General features: G+C 30.3%; 1 protein-coding gene, 2 long non-coding RNA genes and 1 pseudogene across 5 annotated transcripts; all 4 read left to right on the top strand.

The window, feature by feature from the left end:
* The first annotated feature begins 6,654 nt into the window (after positions 1-6,654).
* On the top strand, positions 6,655-7,005 carry LOC109817812 (isoliquiritigenin 2'-O-methyltransferase pseudogene; annotated as a pseudogene).
* Positions 7,006-14,664: 7,659 nt separating this feature from the next.
* On the top strand, positions 14,665-16,460 carry LOC145952913 (uncharacterized). Of its 3 annotated transcripts, none has more exons than XR_014430410.1 (4): positions 14,665-14,860; positions 15,344-15,378; positions 15,766-16,096; positions 16,416-16,460. It is a non-coding gene; the product is annotated as an uncharacterized LOC145952913 (long non-coding RNA). The 3 variants fall into 3 exon arrangements; XR_014430409.1 differs by having other exon boundaries at positions 15,327-15,378; XR_014430408.1 differs by lacking the exon at positions 15,344-15,378 and having other exon boundaries at positions 14,668-14,860.
* Positions 16,461-16,462: 2 nt separating this feature from the next.
* LOC145952912 (uncharacterized) lies at positions 16,463-17,564 on the top strand. The gene is made up of 2 exons (XR_014430407.1): positions 16,463-16,609; positions 17,259-17,564. It is a non-coding gene; the product is annotated as an uncharacterized LOC145952912 (long non-coding RNA).
* Positions 17,565-18,178: 614 nt separating this feature from the next.
* On the top strand, positions 18,179-19,924 carry LOC109817813 (isoliquiritigenin 2'-O-methyltransferase). Its single transcript, XM_083066030.1, has 4 exons — positions 18,179-18,607; positions 18,844-19,157; positions 19,279-19,343; positions 19,477-19,924. The coding sequence occupies exons 1-4, from the start codon at positions 18,216-18,218 to the stop codon at positions 19,771-19,773; spliced, it is 1,068 nt and encodes a 355-aa protein (XP_082922156.1). The 5' UTR covers positions 18,179-18,215; the 3' UTR covers positions 19,774-19,924.
* Positions 19,925-20,221: the final 297 nt, after the last annotated feature.

Genomic DNA, 20,221 nt, shown 5'->3' with positions numbered 1-20,221 from the left:
TTTAGACAGATTTAAATTCGTGGGAAATTCCATCAGAAATTTCAGACAAATTTAAATCCATCGGAAATTCCATCAGAAATTTCAGACGGATTTAAATCTATCAGAAATTCCATAAGTTAAAATTCTGTCGGAAACTTCTGACGAAATTTCTGACGGATCTAAATCTGTGGGAAATTTCTAACAGATTTTTGTCCGTGAAAAATTTAACTTTTTCTTGTAGTGATATATATATATATATATATATATATATATATATATATATTGTTGGGGAAGTATGAGTTAAGTTACAAGGTTTTATGTATTATATATTATTCTATTTTATATTTATTTTCATTAAAAGAGAAGGGAGTTATGTTTTTAAAATAAAGGTTTTAAGAGGGTGGAGTCAGTTTATGCTAACTCTTCTCATTACTTTTTTTTACGCTTCATGCTTTGAAGAATTGGGAGAACTAGAGACTATTAGAATTCACTTGGATATTTGTGATTTGTTCATCGAGGTAAGAGGGAGTCAGTAGTCTCGCTCCAGACATGAGATAGTTGTTAGGCAGTGAGATTGATTGTTAATCTTGTCTCTATTATATGCGTGTGAAAGAGGGAAATCTCAATTATGATTTGTGATGATTTAATCATAAGAATTGAATAAAAAAGGAAGAAAATAAATTATGCCTATTAATAGTGCAATTCGCTTAAAGTCAATATAAAGTTGATGTCGTTAATTACATCTCTAAATTTAATAAATGTTATTAAATTTGTTAATAAGTATGCAAGGAACTTAGTATTAGATATCTCACACAACTGATCAACATTGTTTTTTTTTTTAAATAGTAATGACAGAATTAACTTTTGAGGGTATCATAGAAGTTGTAGATAATTTGTCGCAACCCGAATTCTTTCGATCTCGCGACTAATGGTTTAGACATCCTTTTAAAAGTCTCACTACTAAAAAAATTAAAATTTGTGACGAAAATTTGTGATGGATAAAATGTCGTCACTAATAGTGACGATTTTGTGACGAAATTTTTTTTTGTGACGGACTACTTATTTTTAGAGTTTGTGACGGATTTTGTGACAGAAAATTTTCCGTCTCTAACAATTCTGTCACAAACGGGTCACTAATAAAAAAAAAAATTGCGACGGATTTAGTGACGGATTTTGATTCCTCTCTAAATATTTCGTCACAAATTCCGTCACAATCTGTGAGGGATTATGTATCCCTCTCAAAATAGAAAATTTTATTGTACAATTATTATATTTAAGAATTATGTATAAATAAAAAATATTTTGCTAAAAAAATAATTAAAAAATTATGAAACTAAAATATTTTTTTCATCAAAAGATTAAAAATTAAAACATAAGAAATGAATTAATTTAAATAATAAGTTGTCATTTTGAAGTATAAGAAATAAAAATATGAATTAGGAAAAAACTTTTAATTTAAAAATACTTATGAAATTATAAAAAGACAATATTATTTTGCTTTTTAACTAAAAAAGCTAAAAATAAATATATTAAAGTATATTTATAAATTATATATAATTATATATAACTATATATATATATATATATAGTTATATATATATATATATAGATATATATATATATATATATATATATAATGGTTGACACTAGAAAATTCATTGTGCTTGATCATTTAATAAAAGTACAATTAAGTCTATCAATAAATATATAAAAATATTATCATCATACTTTATAATATACTTAAATGGAATAATTTAATATATATTATATAATTAATAAAAGGTGAAAATAATATATATTATATAATTAATAAATCTGGAATAATTTAATTATTTTTTATTTAAAAATTCATAAAAATAAAAAATTAGGATTTTGTGACGGAATTGAATCCCTCACAATTTGTGACGGACTCTGTGACGGAAAATTTTTAAAAATTGTATTGCGTCACAAATTCCGTCACAATTTGTGAGGGATTATGTATCCCTCTCAAAATATAAAATTTTATTGCATAATTATTATATTTAAGAATTATGTATATATAAAAAAAAATTTGCTAAAAAAATAATTAAACAATTATGAAACTAAAATATTTTTTCATCAAAAGACAATATTAATTTGCATTTTAACTAAAAGGTTAAAAATAAATATATGAAAGTATATTTATAAATTATATATAATTATATATAACTATATATATATATATATAATGGTTGATGCTAGAAAATTCATTGTACTTGATCATTTAATAAAAAGTACAATTAAGTCTATCAATAAATATATACAAATATTATCATCATACTTTATAATACACTTAAATGGAATAATTTAATATATATTATATAATTAATAAAAGGTAAAAATATATATATAATTAATTATAAAGTGTATTATATATATATAATACACTTTATATAATACACTTTATAATTAACACTTGTATATTAGAAAAAAAGTGAAAATAATATATATTATATAATTAATAAATCTTATATAAGTTAATTATTTTTTATTTAAAAATTTACAAAAATAAAAAAATTAAGATTTTGTGACGGATTTTGAATCCCTCACAATTTGTGACGGATTCTGTGACGGAATATTTTTAAAAATTGTATTCCGTCACAAATTTCGTCACAATCTGTGAGGAATTACATATCCCTCTCAAAATAGAAAATTTTACTGCACAATTATTATATTTAAGAATTCTGTATAAATAAATCATATTTTGCTAAAAAAATAATTAAAAAATTATGAAACTAAAATATTTTTTTCATCAAAAGATTAAAAATTAAAACATAAGAAATTAACTAATTTAAATAATAAGTTGTCATTTTGAAGTATAAGAATTTAAAATATGAATTAGGAAAAAACGTTTAATTTAAAAATACTTATGAAATTATAAAAAATACAATATTAATTTCCATTTTAACTAAAAAACTAAAAATAAATATATAAAAGTATATTTATAAATGATATATATATATATATATATATATATATATAATGGTTGACGCTAGAAAATTCATTGTGTTTGATCATTTAATAAAAAGTACAATTAAGCCTATCAATAAATATATAAAAATATTATCATCATACTTTATAATACACCTAAATGGAATAATTTAATATATATTATATAATTAATAAAAGGTGAAAAAATATATATATATATATTAGAAAATATATATATATAATTAATTATAAAATGTATTTTATATATTATATAATACACTTTATAATTAATACTTGTATATTAGAAGAAAAAAAATGTGAAAATAATATATATTTTATAATTATAAATCTGGAATAATTTAATTATTTTTTATTTAAAAATTTGTAAAAATAAAAAATTAGAATTTTGTCATTTGCATTTATTTAAACTTCTTTTAATTTTTATAATTAGTTTAAAAAATATTTATGATAATTTATAATATATAATTTTTATAATAATATATGAAAGTAAAAACACTCGTTAATAAATTAATAAAGATGTGAATCTATTATAGCAGATCAATATCTGTGAATGCAAGTAATGTAAAAATAATATATATATATATATATATATATATATATATATGGTTGATGCTGGAGAATTTATGGCGCTTGATTATTATTTTGGATTTAAGTGTAAAATTTATAATTTTATTAAATATTATAAAAAAATCATTATTTATAATATTTTTTATTAATTAAAAAATTAGTTAAAGGATTATAAGTATTAGAATTAAAGTTAAATTTATAAAATCATCTGATAATCGAATATAAGGTTTTAGTAATTGATTACAAGTTTCACAATCTAAACAACTATTTATTCTTTTCGTTTTTCCTCGTGTAACCATTTCGAATAAATTGTTTTAATTTTCAAATTATATTTATGCATTACAGTTTCGGAGTCTATTTTCCTTTTCTTTTTGGTGGAGTATATCACACTGAACTCAGTCCATACGTATTGGGTAGTTTGGTCCAATCAACATTATTTTTTTGTCTTAATTTTTGGATGACTTAATTATCAAAAGGTTTGATCTTTTCTTTTTATTTTATTTTTTTTGGGAAAATAACGCAAACAAATATAAGTTTAGTTTTTTCTGAAAATTTTTACTTAAGTAGTGTTATGAGAGAAATAATTTTTAAAATATATTTTTCATTTAATTATTTATAAAAATACTTTTATATTCAAATATTTACTAAAAATATACTTTCAATTAAAATATATTTTAAAAATTTTGTTAATTCATTATCATTCATTCACTTGATTAAAAAGTGAGAAAATAAAATTAATTTTTAATTAATTTAATAAAATAAAAATTCTAAAATAAATTATATTATGATTTTAATTATGAATCTATTTTAAATTTATTAGTTTGATGTTTAATGATGTTTGATATTATTGTGATAAAAATTGATATTCTTTCATATTTATATATATATATTGTTAAATAAGTACTGAACTGATAAGGTAGCTCAGATGGCTGGAGAAGAAGTGTTAAGGTTAGAATGAGTAGAAGGTAAGGGGTTCAAATCTTACCACTGCCAATTATCTGAAAATTAATGATTAATACTTGTAGAGTAGAAAAAAAAAGTGAAAATAATATATATTGTATAATTAATAAATCTGGAATAATTTAATTGTTTTTTATTTAAAAATTCGTAAAAATAAAAAATTAGGATTTTGTGACGGATTTTGAATCTCTCACAATTTGTGACGGATTTTGAATTCAGTTTGTGACAAATGCTTTCCCTCACAAATTGCGATGAAAAATTTATTAGTTAGTGACGACATACTTTCGTCACTAATTGTGACGGATTGAATTTTTCCGTCACTAAATATTTTGTGACGCCATTTTTTGTGACGACCCAAAATCCGTCACAAATTCCGTCACTAATAATTTTGTGACGGATTTTCTTTAATTTTGTGACGGATTCTTTCCGTCTCTAATTTCCATTTTTCTAGTAGTATAAGGAATGCCCAGACACTAGACTAATCCTTAATTAATGGTTTTGAAAAATGAGTTCATGGAGTCGCTACCAATGTTTTTCTCAAAACATTAGCAAAAGAAAAGATTTTTTGATAGTCCAATAATGGCCTTGATAACCAGAATTGAGTTCGGGGGTCGGTTACGTGTAGGGAAGGTATTAAGCACCCCTACAACGCCCTAAATCGGTACCCTATTATGAAGATAACATAATAAGAATTAATAGTTTAAATATTTAATCCCCTTTATTAATGATTGTTTACATGAAAATTAAATTACACGGTGAACTCCTAAGATATCTACATAATTACGTTTATTATAGTAATAAATAAAATAAAAGAAGAGAAATATAGAACAAGAGATTGATGAGTAATACCTCATAACAAGCTTTATTAGATCTTCAACTATGGAAGTTTTAGGTGCTTTGTGGCAACCTTTCACACTACAATGCCTCACAAAATCTCAAGAAATACAAAAGAGAGGGGGAGAGAGAAAAATAGAAAAATTTCGTGTTTTAAGGAGTCTAGATGAAATTTTGGAGTCCTGAGAACTGTGCCCAAGCTATCTATTTATAGGCATTAGAAGGGTACTAGAACGGCCCGTTCCAAATTCAGAACGGCCCGTTCTGGATATGAACGTTATGTGTAAATTCTTACCCTGGAACGGCCCGTTCTGAAATCAGAACGGCCCGTTCTGGAGTTGAAATTAACACAAAACATGCATTAATAGAACGGTCAGTTCTAAACTAAGTTTTTATGCTTTTTTAGAAGTTTGGAACGGCCCGTTCCAATTATAGGTTTTTAGCCTTTTTAAAGAGATTGGAACGGCCCGTTCTAATTTTGGAACGCCCCGTTCCGATTTTGGAACGGCTCGTTCCAATTTAGAGTTTTAGGCCCTTTCTGTAAATTGGAACGGCCTGTTCCAGTTTTGGAACAGTCCGTTCCGGGCTACTAAAACTAGCTTATTTGGACTTTTAGCCTTCTGATGTCATGTCCTGTTATTTCCATGCTTGGGAGTTCCATTTCTTTGATGATAGACGTCCATTTCTTTGTTTGTATGCCGCCCGGACGAAATTGGGTGTCTACATAATTCTCTTATCTTTCAAATAAAGTTAAGATTAACTTGATAGCATAGATATAACTCTAGATAATGTATTTGGACCACACGAGATTTTAATTGGCATTATAGTTGTTAAGTTTATTAAATGATAATAAATTTGTTTTACAATTCTTAGAAAACATTTTGAATTTTAAAAGGCCAAAAAGTTGTAGAAAAAAATGGGTTTCGACTATGTAGTTTTGAGCAGATTTTTTTTTTTTGCAAACTATTATACCTTTTATTATAATATAGATACATATATAAATAAGATAATGAGAAGAAAAGAGAAAATGTGTCTCTATCTTTTTGAATATGAATGTAGTGTACGATGAGAATTAAATAATAAAGGGTGAAAAAATTTATCCTTATTAATAACACAATTTATATAAAGTAGATACGAAGTTGATATCATTAATTACATCTTTAAATTTATTAAATATTAATAAATTTGTTAATAAATTTTCAAGGAACTTAACATTAGACGGCTCACACAACTCATTGACAGTGACAAAACCACTAACAATTAAGCTTATTATTGTAGAATTTTATCTATAAATAAGACTTGTGAAACACATGGTATAGCAATCAAAAATAAAAGGAAACAACAATGGGTTCTAATTATGGAGAGAAAGACAATGCATGGGTCTGTGCAATGAATAATTTGCTTGGATCAGTATATTCTGGGGTATTGAAAGCTGCCGTTGAACTCAACTTGTTTGATATCATAGCAAAGGCATCAGTAGTTGGTGTCTCAGCATCTGATATTGCTACACAGCTTCCAACACAACACCCAGAATTGGCTGGCAGGCTTGACCGCATGTTATGTTTATTAGCGAGTAACTCTCTTCTTATTTGTTCCACTCGCACAAATAAACATGGTAACATTGAAAGGTTTTACAAGCTATCCCCTGCTGGTAAATACTTCGTCAAAGATGAAATTAAAACTTTGAAAACTTGAGGGATTCAAGATTGTCCTTTGACTTAACAAAATGCTAATATTTTTTTGTTTGTACAATTAATAGGAAATATATTCATTTTTAAAGGCTAGGAAGTTCTAGAAAAAAAAAATTGGTCTAACACTACGTAGTTTTGAGCTGGAAAAACTTTTAGCAAACTATTCTACCTTTAATAATATATAGAATATGGATATAGATATAGATTAGAATTGTTCAACACACAATTCACAAATAATAAAAATAAAATTTACCTACCTATCATTTTGCATTCAATTTCAAAGCTTCTATCACATTGAATTAGAAATCTTCACGATGAATGCAGTGTGTAACACTCCTAGTTTTCTAAAATGTATTAAAAGAGTGTTTTAATTAACTAAAAAAATTTATAAAATCTTTTAAAGGCCTTTAATGATTATGAGTGTTTTAATTAAATAGTAAATATTTACAAAATAAATTTATATAATATTTTATTGAAAAAATATGTATTTTTATGATATTTTCAAGCTATATATATATATATATATATATATTTTGTTGGGGAAGTATGAGTTAAGTTACAAGGATTTATGTATTATGTATTATTTTATTTTATATTTATTTTCATTAAAAAAGAAGGGAGCTACATTTTCAAAATAAAGGTTTTAAGAGGGTGGAGTCAGTTTATGCTAACACTTCTGATTACTTTTTTTTACGCTTCATGTTTTGAAGAATTGAGAGAACTAGAGACCATTGGAATTCACTTGGATATTTGTGATCTATTCATCGAGGTAAAAGGGAGTTAGTAATCTCACTCCAAACATGAGATAGTTGTTAGGCACTGAGATTGACCTCAAATCTTGTCTCTATTGTATGCGTGTCTAAGAGAGAAATCTCAATTGTGATTTGTGATGATTTAATGATAAGAATTTAAAAAAATAGGAGGAAAAAATTTTATTCCTATTAATAGCGCAATTGGCTTAAAGTCAATATAAAGTTGATGTCGTTAATTACATCTCTAAATTTAATAAATGTTAATAAATTTGTTAATAAGTATGCAAGGAACTTAGTATTAGATATCCTACACAACTCATCAACATTGTTTTTTTTAATAGTAATGACAAAATTAAATTTTGAGTGCATCATAGAAATTATAGATAATTGTCTTATCTTTCTAATAAAATTAATATCAACTTGATAGCATATAAATAACTTTAAATACTGTATTTAGACCACACGAGGTTTTAATTGACATTATAGTTGTTAAGTTTATTAAATGCTAATAAATTTGTTTTACAATTCATAGAAAACATTTGAATTTTAAAAGGCCAAAAAGTTGTAGAAAAGAATGGGTTTCAACTAAGTAGTTTTGAGCAGATTTTTTGTTTTGCAAACTATTATACCTTTTATAATAATATAGATACATATATACAGAAGATAATGAGAAGAAAATAGAAAATGTGCCTCCATAATTTTTGAATATGAATGTAGTGTAAGATGAGAACTAAATCTATATAAAGTAGATATGAAGTTGATGTCATTAATTACATCTTTAAATTTATTAAATGTTAATAAATTTGTTAATAAATTTGCCCGAACTTAATATTAGACGTCTCACACAACTCATCGACAGTGACAAGTAACCACCAACAATTAAGCTTATTAGAGCATCTACAATGAGTTTACTTATAAGCAACCTTCTGTGTCATATCACTGTCACATCAGCTCTGGTCCACTTTATGGGTTGCTTAAATTTTAGCAGAGTTGCTTCTACAAGCTGTTGGAAAATCTTAAATTTCTAGAGATTCCGAGATATCCGAGATATCCGAAATATCCGATTTAAGTTATCTGGAATTATTTGATTTATCTTTTGAGTTATTTTGTTTCAGATTAGATAAGATAGTTTTTTGATAAGTTTTGATTTGATAAGATATTTTATTATCTTCTTGTTAGTTCAGTACGTTGTAAAATGGCTATTTAAAGGCCATCTCTTATTCAATAAAAAAATACAGTGAGTTGCTACGTTCACCCACAACATTAGTATTACCTCGTCTCTCTTATTTTTTCTACAAATTGGTATCAGAGCTTTATGCTCTGAGTGCCGAGTGTGAGAGGAAAATAGTGTGCGCCTGTGAAGGGGAGGAAAGAAGAAAGAGAGAGTAATGACGAAGGTTGTTAATGGAATGACCGTACCACAACTGTCAAAGAAAACCAATTATGATAATTGGTGTTTACAGATGAAGACCCTGTTGGGTTCCCAAAGTCTATGGGATATAGTGGAGAAGGGGTTTCAAGAACCCGAGGAGGACGAAGACCAATCTGTGGCTCAGATTGCCGCATTGGAAAAGACACGAGTGAAGGACAAATCGGCTTTGTATCTTTTGTACAATGCCGTGGATGAGTCAGGCTTCGAGAAGATTGCAAACGCTGCATCTTCAAATGAAGCATGGAAGATCTTGGAGGTTGCGCACAGAGGTAATCACCGTGTCAGACAGATCCGACTTCAAACTCTCCGAGGAGAGTTTGAGTGTTTGAAGATGGAGGATAAGGAACAAGTATCCGAGTACATAACTCGGGTGGAGAAGGTGGCTAACCAACTCGGAAGGAATGGGGAGTCAATGCCAGCAAGTAGAATTGTGGAGAAAATCTTGAGATCATTAACAGATGATTTCGAGAGTATCGCATGTGTAATTGAGGAGTCAAAGGACTTGTCAGTCCTCTCAGTGGAAGAGCTCGCTGGGTCACTCGAAGCCCACGAACAAAGGAGGAGGAAGATGAAGAATACACTTGATCAAGCATTACAGGCGCAACTTAATTTGAATGAAACTCGGAACACCCAGGGCCGAACATTAGGAGGCAAAGGACGAGGTGATCATGAGGGACGAGGCAAAGGACGAGGTGATCATGGAAGTGATCAAGGATGAGGTAGAGGACGAGGTGATCATGGAGGTGGACAAGGACGAGGTGATCGTAGCCAAGGAAGTCAGCCGAGGTCCGAGGTGGAATGTTATAAGTGTGGCAAACTCGGCCACTACGCAAAAGAATGCAGATCGGCAAATTGCTACAACTGTGGCAAATACGGTCACATAGCAAAGTATTGCCGAGCTAAAAGCCGAAGTGAAGAGAAAGAGAAGAATCTTCTCACAGAAGAATAGGACGAGGAAGCAGGAATTTTGATGATGACGCAGAGCTCGGAGACCAAGCTACGTCCGAGTTGTGCCTCCGAGGATGAACTAAACTTGAGTTGCGTGGAGAGATCAGTAGTTGAGCTTCCAAGCTCAGATGAGAAGTCAGAAGCCGAGCTTGATTCGAGTTGCTTAAACAACTCGGTCTGGTATTTGGACACTGGGGCGAGCAATCATATGTGTGGAGAAGAGAGTTTCTTCAACGAACTCATCAAGGTGAAGGCTGGATTCGTGTCATTTGGAGATGATTCCAAGGTTGCGGTAAAAGGGCATGGAACCATCAAGTTTATGCAGAAGGATGGACGAGTTGGAGAAATAAGAAATGTCTACTACGTTCCCGAACTTAAGAGCAACATCTTAAGCTTGGGGCAGATGATGGAGAAAGGCAACTCGGTTCTGATAAAGGATCGAGTGCTTTATTTGAAGGACAAACATGATCGTTTAATAGCCCGAGTAGAGATGAAAAAGAATCGGATGTATAAACTGGAGCTGAACATCCTTCAAAATAAGTGCTTGAAGTTGGACGTGAAGGATGAAGCCATGATGTGGCATTTTCGTTTTGGGCATTTGAACTTTGGAGGTTTGGCCGAGCTATCAAGGAAGGAGTTGGTGCACGGACTACGTGGTGTTGAGTTTGACAAGAAGTTTTGTGAAGCATGTGTACTCGGAAAGCATACAAGAACAAGTTTTCCGAACTCGTCCGAGTACAAAGTAAAGGAGCAACTTGGCCTGATACACACTGACTTGTGTGGACCAATCTCTCCTGCATCCTTCAGTGGTAAGAAATATTTCATCTCTTTCATAGATGATTTCTCTCGAAAGACCTGGGTATATTTCTTGCAAGAAAAATCAAAGGCATTTGAAGCTTTTAAAAAGTTTAAAGTCATGGTGGAGAAAGAGACTAACAAGCAAATTAAAGCTTTGAGGTCGGACAGAGGTGGAGAATTCACATCGGCAGAGTTTATGGAATACTGTGAAGAGCAAGGTATAAAACGTTTTCTCACAGCTCCATATTCACCACAACAAAATGGAGTAGCTGAAAGAAAGAATCGGACTATTCTTGATATGGTCTGAGCTATGCTTAAAGGGAAGGATATGCCTGAGAAGTTTTGGGCAGAGGCAGTGCAGTGTGCTATATATATACAGAACAGGTGCCCACATTCAAAATTGGATGATGTGACACCTCAAGAAGCATGGAGTGGACAAAAACCGAGTATACATCACTTCAAGATCTTCGGAAGCCTTGCTTACGGTCATGTTCCAGCTCAGCTCAGAACGAAGCTTGATGATAGGAGCAAGAAGTATATCTTGATCGGGTATGATGAAAAGGCAAAAGCCTACAAATTGTACAACCCTGTTACAGGAAAAATTCTGGTAAGCCGAGATGTCCAGGTAGATGAGGAAAGCGAGTGGAGCTGGAGTAACTCTGAAGAGTTCGGGGAGCTCGAACTCTGAGAGGGAGAGATCGGAGATAATAGGGAGAAGCTCGGATAGTACCAATGAGCATTCCGAGGAAGATGATGAACCTGAGCAGCTTAGAACTTGGAGCTTGCAAGACATCTACAACTCCACTGACAAGTTACATGTAGTATGTCTATTGACAGGAACAGAAGACATAAAATTTGAAGAGGCAGTACTTGATGAGAGATGGAAGAAAGAAATGGATGAGGAGATCGGATCAATTGGGAAGAGTGAGATGGGAAGCAAAGCTGAGCTAGTTGAGGAGTTTAAAGAAGTGATGAAGAGGGAGTTTGAGATGACCGATTTGGGCATCATGAAGTATTTTCTGGGTTTAGAGGTGGATCAAAGAACAACGGGTACTTTTGTGTCCCAAAAGAGGCATCGGCCACCGCAGCGTCGGGGGTGCTGGACGTCGTGTGGCTCGCGAGGCCATGGTACGCGGAGGAGTATCGCGCTCTGGTGGAAGAGACATCAAAATGAAAAAAATTTAAGCTTATGGGGGAGTTTTGTTGGAAAATCTTAAATTTCTAGAGATTCCGAGATATCCGAGATATCCGATTTAAGTTATTTGGAATTATTTGATTTATCTTTTGAGTTATTTTGTTTCAGATTAGATAAGATAGTTTTTTGATAAGTTTTGATTTGATAAGATATTTTATTATCTTCTTGTTAGTTTAGTACGTTGTAAAATGGTTATTTAAAGGTCATCTCTTATTCAATAAAAAAATACAGTGAGTTGCTACGTTCACCCACAACATTAGTATTACCTCGTCTCTCTTATTTTTTCTACACAAGCAACTCTGCTAAAATTTAAGCAACCCATAAAGTGGGCCAGTATTGATTTGGCAGTGATGTGGCACAGGGGGTTGCTTATAAGCAACCCCCATTGCAGATGCTCTTATTGTAGAATTTTATCTATAAATAAGACTAGCACTACAAGAATTTCGCAGATTAGCGAGGGAATTTAGCGAGGGATATAAATCCAAGCTATTTCCTTGCTAATTAGCGAGGGACTGGCGAGGAATACAGTCCCTCTCTAATCCCTCGCTAATTAGCGAGGAAATAGCTTGGATTTATATCCCTCGCTAAATTCCCTCGCTAAATAGGATCATTTTGCGACCAACCTTCATCTCCTCGCAAATTCGTCGCTAAAGCTAGTGCTTATTTAGCGAGGAACTTAGGCCCTCGCAAATTCCTCGCGAAATTATGACCCAAAATATAAAAACGAATTTTTCATTTAGCGAGGGCGTTTTCTTGTCGCAAATCCCTCGCTAATGAGTTATAAGTATAGCCCTCGCAAATGCCTCGCAAATCCGTCGCAAATTAGTGAGGGAAAAGGTTTTTCGCTAATCCCTCGCAAATAAGAGATTTCGTTGCTAGTAGAATTTGAAATTCAAGTATTTGTAAAATTTCTTGAAATAGTATAATTTCAAATTCTCTCATAAAAGTAAGAATTTGAAATTTCTCATATTTTTTTCTTTTTATTTTACTTATATATATTTTATCTTATTTGTTATCTCTTCATTTTTTTTAATTATTGAATATTTAAAAATATTTTTAAAATTATTAAATATTATTTAATATTAATTTTAAAAATTATTAAGTATTATCTAACATTATCTATTAAATAAAACTATTGATTAAAAGATAAAGTATATATACAAATTTTTAGACTTAATTTATTGAATAAGAAATTTAATATATGATGTAATTACATTCATTAAATAACTCTTTTAAGAGTTACTTTTGAAGTAACTGAATTTTCACTCATATATATTTTTTAAAACACACACACACACACACATATATATATATATATATCATCATAAATTTTAAATATAATTTATATGTTTACAATATGAATTTAGTCCGTATATGTTTTATTTTCTTAATTATGATAATTTAAAATATTTTTGTTTATTTTGATTTATATATGAATTTAATCTCTGTAAGTTCATGTGTTCTCAATTTTAGTTCTTTAAATTTTTATCCTTATAAATATGCATTTTTCAAATTTTAGTTATTTAAATATATATTATAATTTTCTTTCACTTTAGTTCTTCGTACTAACAACTAAAAATTAGAAAAAAAAATATAAATTTATATTGACTAAACTTTGAAAAAAAATATTATAAAGATTGAAATCGAGAAAGGATAATCCTATAAGGATTAAAAATAATTTTAAAAAATTGGAAGGATCAACATTAAAAAACTCTAAATTAATATTTAGCTTAAATTAATTTTCGTTTTTATAAGTTTTTTGTTCTAAATATTATTATATTTTTATACAATTGTAATTTTAGTACATTTATATCATATATAAATAATTCTTAAATAAAATTTTGTTAAAAGAAATACTACTTTTTAAAGTATTTATTTTACTACTAATGGATTTTCTATAACTAATAAATATTGCATGATTATGTGAAGAAAAAAATACACTTACCTTTTCTCCGAAAAAAAATATAAAACACGTATCATATTAAGTAATATTCGTTTCAGTAGTTTGAATTATAAAAATTTTAATCAACTTAATTTAATTTTTTTATTTAAAAGTATTCAAAATAAAAGTAATATTAATATTGTAAGAGGTAAAAGTAATAAATATATGAGATTTAAAACAAAACTAATTGCATAGAGTAAATATTTCACTTCATTTTTAATGTATTTTAAATTTTTTTCAAATACCAATACTTTATTATTTTTAAAACTAAAACAGCAACTTATTACTATGTATAATTTTTTTTATATTTATATTTTTTAATATTATTTTGGAATTTAAAATAATATGATATTAAAATTATAATAATATATCTTTTTGTATATTTTTATTCGTATTATTTCTATTTAGCTTATTATTAATTTTAATTATAGTTTAAATTAATTTCATTTATAAAGATAAAAATTATTTAAATTTATCAAATAAAAAATTTAAAATATTTATATTTAATAATATAATATGTTTAAAAAATTATATTAACTAATATTTTTTATACTTATATAAAATAAATGAAAAAAGAGTTGTTAGTACCATATTTTTTTAGTTTCCCTCCTAAACCCTATGAGTGAAATTACTTTTTCAAAGGTGGAAGGTGAAAGATGAACTCGGTGAAAGGTACCGTACAAATCGCCAAAACGCACGGCGCCTAAACTCATCAGCGTGGGCCTTCCACTGCACGAGTAAATCGCGCTCATCTCCACCGTCTCAGACTCCAACCCCACCACGCTCAAAACGGTAACTGCTTCCTCACACCTACGCATCGCGCGCTTTAGCATATGGAGCTTCGCGCCGCTCATGCTAAAATAACTCTTATAAATTTTGATGATTGATATATTTATTTTCTACCATTATCTAAACTGATAAATGCTTGTAAATTTGATGTGTGTTCATGTTTTGGGTTTCTGCTTAAATTTTATTTGAATTAGTTAAACTCCTAACCCTTTCCATATTTTGCATATCTATAATTCTGCATTTTGCACTCTAACTGTTCGTAGAAATGCTTGATCGAGATTCTTTTATTTTGTCTTTCATTATTCTTCAGCATGCATGCTTTGTTATTTAGTTCGGGCAAATTAGATAAACTTACAAAATTACATTAAATTAGTTATATATTTAATTTTAAATAAAATAAAATTAATTAAACCAATTATTTCCTTTTGCTCTTTGGTTTTCAATCTAACAAACTTCGCTTCCTTCATAGTATTCTTCAACTTGCAGGAATCTTACGAGGACCAGTTATATTCCTTATAAAGGTTTATAATCTATTTACTTTGATTCTTTCTCATGATTTTTTAATCACGTGTCTGCACCTAATAGCAAGTGATGAGTAAATATCATAAATTGCATTATAATATTAGAAATTGAAGAAAAATTATAATATTATAATATTAAAAATTGAAGAAAAATATTCCAAATATGCAACTGGGTCGCTTCATTATAATCTGAGATTAACATATAGTTGTGCTGATTAGTGTTATATTTTTTAAGTCATATGTTTGATTGAATTGATATAGTGCATGTGCATTTGGCTTCACAGATCGGATTTTACTATTTTAGGTAATTTGATTAATATTTAATAATAACATAATCTATGGTAATTTGAGTTTTGAATTGGTTTTACATGTTGGAATTTTCTACAGGTGAATATGAAGAACCACCACCAAAGACAGAAGCAACAAGGCTACCACAGGGAACCACAGTTACAGGTACTGTTCTAAGCAATTTCATTCAATTGATCACTCTCTGCCTCTGGTTAATTGTGGCTGCTGGAGAGACAGCAAGGTGCAATGTTTGCGTAGAAGTTTTGGTAGGTATCATATATTCCATGGGCAAGATCATCATATCAAAGGTCGAAACATGCGACAGGTGGGCCTGGGATGCAAGCTGTTTTCTTAGTCTCTGGGCAAGGATCATGTGGCACTGGAGTTTTCTTACCCCAAAAAGCAGGCACAAAATCAACTAGGAAGCCAGGTTTACACCTTGTATTAATTTCTTTCCTCGCAATGAGGTGCATCACTTCATATAGAACTAGTTTTTAAACTGAAAATTGTTGGTTGAAGTGCTGTAATTTTTTCTTTATGCAAATTGTTGAAAATCACAATGTAATAATTAAAAATTATATATAGTAGTGAAATATTTCCTGAACTCTTGTATTTTACTTGTACATGAGAAGCAGTTATCAGCTTAAGAACAAAGTAGTTCAGAAATTAACTAAAATTGGGTGATCTATGCAAAATAATTTATCATGCCATTTCCCCCCTTCTCATTTTATTTCACTTGTGATTTTAAGGGCTGGCTATGGATCAGAAAGTGAAGCTGATGAAGAAGCAGCAACAGTGACTTTATCTAGCAATATTGGTAGAGTTAATCGTGCTTCTACAAAAAGTGTTGTCAAACTGCAAGAGGTTGGACCTAGGATGACTCTTCAACTAGTTAAAATTGAGAAGGGTCTGTGTTCGGGTGAAGTTCTCTTCAGTGAATATGGTATATCATCCTACAATTTGACTTTGAGTAATTTACTTATTTTTATTGAAAAATCCATTAAAGCCACAAATATAGTTAACAGTCTAAATTCATTAAAGGCACGGATGTGAATAGAAGTTCATTTGAGCTATTATTGAATAAACAATTAGAGATGGACCAATGGCAATAAACTATTTTCATGTAGAACTGGATAAAAAAACTTTCTCCTGGAATTTTGTTTCCTTGTTACAGATGATTATTTTGAGCTATGCATCAATGTGTATCATATCATGAATCATAAGTACCAAATCCATAAGCACCTTTTCATTATACATACATATTTCATTGATGCTCATAGAGATCATATTCATTAAAGTTTTCGTTCTTGTTAGCATTCTGGTAGTAGAGATTGCTGATCTTCTGATCTCAATTGCATATATCCTGTAGAAGTCCTTACTTCCTTTACAACTCTCATAAGTTAATTCATTTTTCTTTCTTCTCCTCTTCTCCCTTGTTCGTTGCTTTGGCCCCTTGGCTTATTTTATTTTGATCTTGAATTCTCCAATTGCCTACATCTTTTGTTAACAAACTACGTGTTCTTTGTACAGACTTCCCTCAAAACTCTTCTGCCTGTGCTAACAGTTCTAATGCTCTTACACTTCCCTGTTAGGAAAAGTTGGTGGCAAAGAAAAAAGTGACGATGAGATGCAAGGTGAAGAAGATGAAGAAGGTAGTGACGATGAAGAAGATCAAGATGGAGAACATCAAGAGGATAGTGAAGACGAAGATCAATAACTTGATTAGTCTTATAGTCTTATCTTATGGTGGTGTAGTATTCAGGTTGTGGTAGATCCATACGGAACTGAAAGCTGCCATTGGAAATTTTTCATATGAAGCATTTAGTGGTTGGGCTATACAATTCACATTTGTTAAAATACATAAATTTAGAGTAATCAAATGCTGATGACTGTGACTACTTTTTCTAGTTTTTAATAATTATGTAGTTGATTTAGATTTATTTAAAATATCAAATTAAGTGGCATATCTACAGGGATTCATGAGAGAATAATGTATATATATAGATAAATTAGGAAGGTTTCGCAAGATGTTAGCGAGGGATTAGCGTGGTATTCGCGAGGGAACTCAATCCATATGCTTTGATGGATTTGCGTGGGATTAGCGAGAGATTTGTGAAGGACATATTTGCGAGGGTTTAGCGAGGGACATATTTGCGAGGGTTTAGCGAGGGATTTGCGAAGGACATATTTGCGAGGGATTAGCGAGGGATTAGCGAAGGACATATTTGCGAGGGAATTTAGGTTCTACATTTGCGAGGCGGGAGCGAAGAATTAGCGGCACAAATTTGCGACAGACTAGCGAAGCTGGTTGCGAGGGAAAAGCGAAGGAATTTAGCGAGGGAATTTGCGAGGGATATGTATCCGTCGCTAATTAGCGACTTGAATTTAGCGAGGGAATGATCCCTCGCAAATCCCTCGCTACTCCCTCGCTATTCTGTTTAGCGAGGGATTTGCGAGGGATTTGCGAGGGATCTTTCCCTCTCTAATTCGCAATTTTCTTGTAGTGTAGTGAAACACATGGTTGCAATCAAAAATAAAAGGAAACAACAATGGGTTCTAATTATGGAGAGAAAGACAATGCATGGATCTGTGCAATGAATAATTGCCTTGGATCAGTATATTCTCGGGTATTGAAAGCTGCCCTTGAACTCAACTTGTTTGATATCATAGCAAAGGCATCAGTAGTTGGTGTCTCAGCATCTGATATTGCTACACAGCTTCCAACACAACACCCAGAATTGGCTGGCAGGCTTGACCGCATGTTATGTTTATTAGCGAGTAACTCTCTTCTTATTTGTTCCACTCGCACAAATCAACATGGTAACATTGAAAGGTTTTACCAGGTATCCCCTGCTGGTAAATACTTCGTCAAAGATGAAATTAACGGTTCTTTGGCTTTCCAACCAATTCTTCGCAACCACCGAGTAATCGTCGAGGCCTTGTAAGTAACACAGTAGCATAATATTTTCTCTCTTTTTTAATAAAAAAATAAATATTTCTTTTTCAATTTCTCAATGAATTGTTCTCTCAAAATAGAGCTTGTTATGTTCTCATGATCACCTTCCATCAATATTTATTAATAAAGTTACACCTATAAACTCCTTTAAGGGATGGATATATCTTCTATGATAATAGGGTATTACTTGATTTTTATGAAATTGTTGTGTTTTATGTTAGGAATAATTTTAAGGAGGTACTTCTGGACTTTGACAAGGGATTATTTGAGAAAGTTCACGGTGTGCCTATTTATGGATACATCCAGTCAGATCCGACTTTGAGTAATGTTTTTAATAAGGCAATGTCTAATTTAAGTTTAATCACGATGAACAAGATACTTGAAACATATGAAGGATTTGAAGAAATGTCATTGCTAGTTGATGTGGGCGGTGGCATTGGCCAAAATTTGAATATGATAATCTCCAAGTATCCTTCTATAAATGGTATTAACTTTGATCTACCCCATGCGATACGCAAAGCTCCAATTTATCCAGGTATATTTATTGTGTAAGAAATTTGTCTGGCAAGTTGGCTATGTTTTAAGTAAGCTTGATGCACATATTATTTTTATTTAATTATTTTGCTAATGAGTGAAATATATCAAATTCTGTGAAGGGATAAAGCATGTAGAAGGAGATATGTTTAAAAGTGTTCCTAAAGGTGATGCTATATTATTGAAGGTTAGTGATCTAAACTCTATCTTTGCCCAGTTACGTATAAGGTCATGTGTAATATTAATAATAATAAAATTTATCTAGTATTATAAAGTTGTGTTACATAAGTTATTAACACGTGGTTGCTTAATCATTGCAGGTTGTATTGCACAATTGGTCGGATGAAGAATGTATTAAAATTTTAAGTAATTGCTACGAAGCTTTGCCACAAAATGGGAAGGTAATCGTCGTGGAGTATATAGTTCCTGAAGAAATTCACTCCACTGATGTAGATAAAATTGTAACTGGCTTCGACAACATGATGCTTCTGATCAATGATGGAAGCGAAAGAACGGAGAAACAATTTGAGAATTTATGCAAACACTCGGGATTTTCTCATTTTCATGTAGCTACTCATGTCTTATCTACTCTGTCAGTGATTGAATTTCGTAAGTGAATAATAGGAAGTTTAGGATCATAAACTTGATTGACTGTACTATTGATGATGCAGTCACTATGCACTTATTAATATTTGTGCAAATAAATGTTACAGAATAAATGGTCCAGTTATAATTATAAAAACTTTCAATATCACTCTTCGGTTGGAATGTGTGATTTGCAACTTGTGTTGATTGCAGTGGTGAATTTCATTATTGTTTCTTGGGATATTAGGCAGTGTTGGAAGCAGTGTATGTGTATTAATGAAAGGGTTATTTTTTATGATATTTTTCTAAGAAAATATTTTATAAGAGTTATTTTCATTATCAGTTATGACTTATGAGGGGTCATTGCGACTCTGATACCAGTGAAGGTGTTATTTTATGATATTTGTAAGTGTGGTGAGGATTGAAAGGGGTTAATAATATGAATGACTCTATTGCACCAAAAGCAAAAAATCGAGGGAA

This window comes from Cajanus cajan, chromosome 10 (assembly GCF_000230855.2).
Source record: "Cajanus cajan strain Asha chromosome 10, NIPB_CcT2T_4, whole genome shotgun sequence".
NCBI lineage: Eukaryota > Viridiplantae > Streptophyta > Magnoliopsida > Fabales > Fabaceae > Cajanus > Cajanus cajan.
The sequence above is the reverse complement of the archived record's forward strand: the minus strand, read 5'-3'. Positions and strand labels throughout refer to the sequence as shown.

What these genes read in the sequence shown, in the direction of transcription:
- LOC109817813 (XM_083066030.1), top strand. Translation starts at nt 18,216, where the DNA reads ATGGGTTCTAATTATGGAGAGAAAGACAATGCATGGATCTGTGCAATG. An exon ending in CGAGTAATCGTCGAGGCCTT is followed by an intron (nt 18,608 to 18,843) that starts GTAAGTAACACA and finishes GTTTTATGTTAG; the next exon opens with GAATAATTTTAAGGAGGTAC. An exon ending in GTGATGCTATATTATTGAAG is followed by an intron (nt 19,344 to 19,476) that starts GTTAGTGATCTA and finishes TAATCATTGCAG; the next exon opens with GTTGTATTGCACAATTGGTC.